The following is a 3,756-nucleotide window of genomic DNA, read 5'->3' as shown; positions in this document are numbered from 1 at the left end:
CTTAGGAACCTTTTGGTGTTGTTTTATTTATTTTTGTTGTTGTTAGCTTGTTTGAGTTAGAGTCTCACTCTACTGCCCAGGCTGGAGTACAGTGGCACGCTCACTGCGGCAGCCACTATCTGCTGGGCTCAGGTGATCTTTCTGCCTCAGTCTTCCAAGTAACTGGGATTACAGGCGTCTGCCACCACCCCTGGCTAATTTTTTGATTTATTGTAGAGACGAGGTCTCACCCCTGGGCTCAGGTAGTCCTCTCACCTCCGCCTCCCAAAGTGCTGGGATTATAGGCATAAACCACCACGCCCAACCTCAGGAAACTTTTAAAGAGGGGATTATCATTTCCACTCTAGAAATAAGAAAATGGCCAGGCATGGTGGCTCACAACTATAATCCCAAACTTTGGGAGGTGGAGGTGAGAGGATTGCCTAAGTCCAGGGGTTCAAGACCAGCCTGGGCAACTTGGTGACACCTCATCTTAAGATAAGCAAAACAATTAGCTGGGCGTGGTGGCACGTGCCTGTAGTTCTAGCTTCTTGGAAGGCTGAGGCAGAAGCATCACCTGAGCCCAGCAGGTTGAGGCTGCGGTGGCCATGAGTGTGCCACAGCACTCTAGCCTGGGTGACAGAGTGAGACTCCAACTCAAAAAAAAGAAGAAAATGTTCTCAAGGTCACACAGTTGGTAACCTGTCGAGAAGGGGATTTCAACCCAGGTTCTTCAGGATTCCAAAACCTTTGCTCCTTCCATTCCGGTGTTGATCAACCTTTCTCCTGTACCACAGCAGGTCATCCAAAATAGTGGTAAAATTATTATTGTTCCTAATTTAAAACATGCGTGCAAAGAACCAAGTCTGGTGGTACTGTGACGTTTTCTCCAGTTTTCACGATTGTCTTTGAAGCTGTTACAATATTTTTATACCTAAAAGAAGGAAACAGGTGGCCGTAAGGCAGAATATGTTGCATTTGAACCACCCACTGCTTTGCTGGCTCTTGTATAATTGAATAGTTTCTGTTCTCTTTAAGGCGATTCTATGGAACTAACAAGATGAATAAAAATAAACTGATTCATGATTTTCTGGAAGTAGTCTCAGGAGGTGATGTGGAACTCATCTATGACCGTATTTCCAAAGTCCATTCCATCCTCGGACACCTTGACTTTGAGCACCCAAAGACAGGGAATACACCTCTCATTACTGCAGCAGCAGAAAATCTAACAGAGGTAACGTGCTGTTCTGGGCTCAAGGATAGAAAGTCCTCCAGGCTAAGGATTCTGGGTGAGATCTTTGTGAATAGCGTTATCACCCATCGCTGTGAAAGAATGTCTAAGGCACAATGCAAGGGGTAGGGGGAGAGGGATACCCTGAATCATCTAGACAGAAAACATCTTTATTGCCAGGCTCGGTGGTTCAGCCTGTAATCCCGTGCCTTTGAGAGGCTGAGGTGAGTGGATTGCCTGAGCCCGAGGGTTCGAGACCCGCCTGGGCAGGTGAGACCTCATCTCTACAATAAAATTAAAAAAAACAGCCGGGCGTGGTAGCGCATGGCTGTAATTCCGGCTACACGGAAGGCTGAGGCGGAAGGATCACCAGAGCCCAGCAGGTCGAAGCTGCGGTGGCCGGGAGCTTAAGCAATTTTTCTCTTTTTACTCCTTTCCATGAACACTTTTTAACAGATTTTAAAATACAGCACATATGCAAACAAACCCCATGAAACATGTATATCAAACTTACAAAAAACCAAATGAGTACCTGTGTACCCACCATCCAGGCCAAAAATTAGAAAATTGCCATGCCTCAAATTCTCTCTGTATGCCCCTTCTGAATTGCATCCTTCGCTCTTGATAACCCTTATCTTGAATTTGTATTAATAATTTTCTTTTCTGTAAATCAATAATTTCCTTTATTTTGCCATCTGTGCATACATGCCCACATAATTCATTTTTTAGTTTTTTCTGTTATTGAACTTTATAAAAACAAACTCACACCACATGTTCCTATGTAACTTGCTTCTACTCGCTGTGTTTTCGAGATTCATCATTTCAGAACATGTAGCTATGGTTCTTCATTTTTAGTGCTACCTAATATTCCATTGCATAAAAATGCATGCCACAATTTATCTATCCTACTTTGATAGACATCTGGGTGGTTTCCAGATTTTTGTTATTATTTTCTCTTATTTTAGGGAACCCACGGTGGGGAGGGAAGGGGGAGCCTTCTGAGGGGTGGAGAAGGGGATTCCCAGGGAGAGGGCCTCGGAAACCCACACCTTGGCTGACGCTGGGGGCTGATTCCCGGGATCTGGGGCGAGTTGGGCTGGGTTCCCCCATGGAGTCGTGCAGAGGGCGGGGCCTGAGGGGCGGAGCATGGGGAAGGCGGAGTGTGGGGAGGGACAGGAAGGACCACATTTCCGTTATTATAAACAATGATAAACATTGCTTATAATTGTCAGCATTTCAATATGCTCAGATACCTGCCCTTTGCTAATACCTAAACAAACATCGCCACTCAGCCCATGTCCTCCGACCACTTCCTTTCCTCTCTCAGGCCTTTTCTATTGCAGATCTGTCAACAACAATAATCTGAGATTTTGCCCTATTTGCAGCTAACAAGTTAGCCTGCCAGAATTGCTTGAATTCTTAGCAGAAGAAACATAACTCCTGGGTCACAGACAAAGAGTGGTTTATTACTCATAACAAATAGCATTAGTCAGAGTTGTATCAGCTTTGTATTTGTTCTCTGAGCCCCAATTTCCACTTGCTGGTAGGAAGAGGACCAGGTGACCCCTGCACATGCAGTGGGTTGGATTACAGCAGAGGAATCATCAATTTTAGGGAACCCTAATCATTTACAACAGGCAGTAAGCAGACCCCTTCTTTGTTCCAGACAGACACTATCTCTAACTTCCAAGGCTGTTCACTCTACAAACAAGTTTGAGAAGTTAGTCCAGAATAAAAGTAGTCAGAGTCATTGGTCACAAGACTTGCAGAAATGGGAGAGACCAATGGAGACTTGTCACCTAACAATACTTACCCTCCAATTTCTCCTCTGTCTTGGCAGCAAAGAGAATACAAAAGTGATACATTGTCCCATTATTCCACGACTCTCTTGGTCACTCTGATTAATCTGACCAACAGAGGCTGAGACCAAATTTATCAGTTTGTCTCGTACAACACTTGATGTTAGCTACTATCAACAGGACCCCAAGCAGCAGGATGAGACCAGTCTGCAGTACTGACCTCAACAATGCCATCCAAGGTCCTGAACCCATTTAGCTGAACAAATCCCATAAACAGGCAAGGTCTACTGTAGAAAACCAGGTGGTTTTTGTCTCAGCCATCAAGTAACTGGAACTACATGTGTGCGCCACCATCACTGGCTAATTTTTTTTGGTTTATTGTAGTAATGAGGTCTCACCAAGTTGCCCAGGGTGGTCTTGAATCCCTGGGCTCAGGCAATCCTCTTGCCTGTGCCTTCTAAAGTGCTGGGATCACAGGTGTGAACCACCACAATCAGCTAAGATCTTTTTTAAGAATGTAGATGAAGCCGGGCTCGGTGGCTCAGCCTGTAATCCCGCGTCTTTGGGAGGCTGAGGTGAGCGCATTGCCTGAGCCCGCGGGTTCGAGACCCGCCTGGGCAGCAAGACCTCATCTCTACAATAAATCAAAAAATCAACCGGGCGTGGTAGCGCATGCCTGTAATTCCGGCTACTTGGAAGGCTGAGGCGGAAGGATCGCCAGAGCCCAGCAGGCGAGGCTGTAGTGGC

General features: G+C 45.8%; 1 protein-coding gene across 1 annotated transcript in view; it reads left to right on the top strand.

Moving 5' to 3' along the window:
• The first annotated feature begins 1,023 nt into the window (after positions 1-1,023).
• Positions 1,024-3,756, top strand: part of MAP3K19 (mitogen-activated protein kinase kinase kinase 19) — a 73,494-nt gene continuing 70,761 nt past the window's right edge. The window contains exon 1 of the mRNA XM_008072091.2: positions 1,024-1,213. Coding sequence (XP_008070282.2) covers positions 1,040-1,213 — 174 coding nt within the window. The 5' untranslated portion in view covers positions 1,024-1,039. The remainder of the gene's footprint in view (positions 1,214-3,756) is intronic.

The sequence above is a fragment of the Carlito syrichta genome, unplaced genomic scaffold (genome assembly GCF_000164805.1).
Source record: "Carlito syrichta isolate Samal-C Ts95f unplaced genomic scaffold, Tarsius_syrichta-2.0.1 Scaffold314847, whole genome shotgun sequence".
NCBI lineage: Eukaryota > Metazoa > Chordata > Mammalia > Primates > Tarsiidae > Carlito > Carlito syrichta.
The sequence above is the reverse complement of the archived record's forward strand: the minus strand, read 5'-3'. Positions and strand labels throughout refer to the sequence as shown.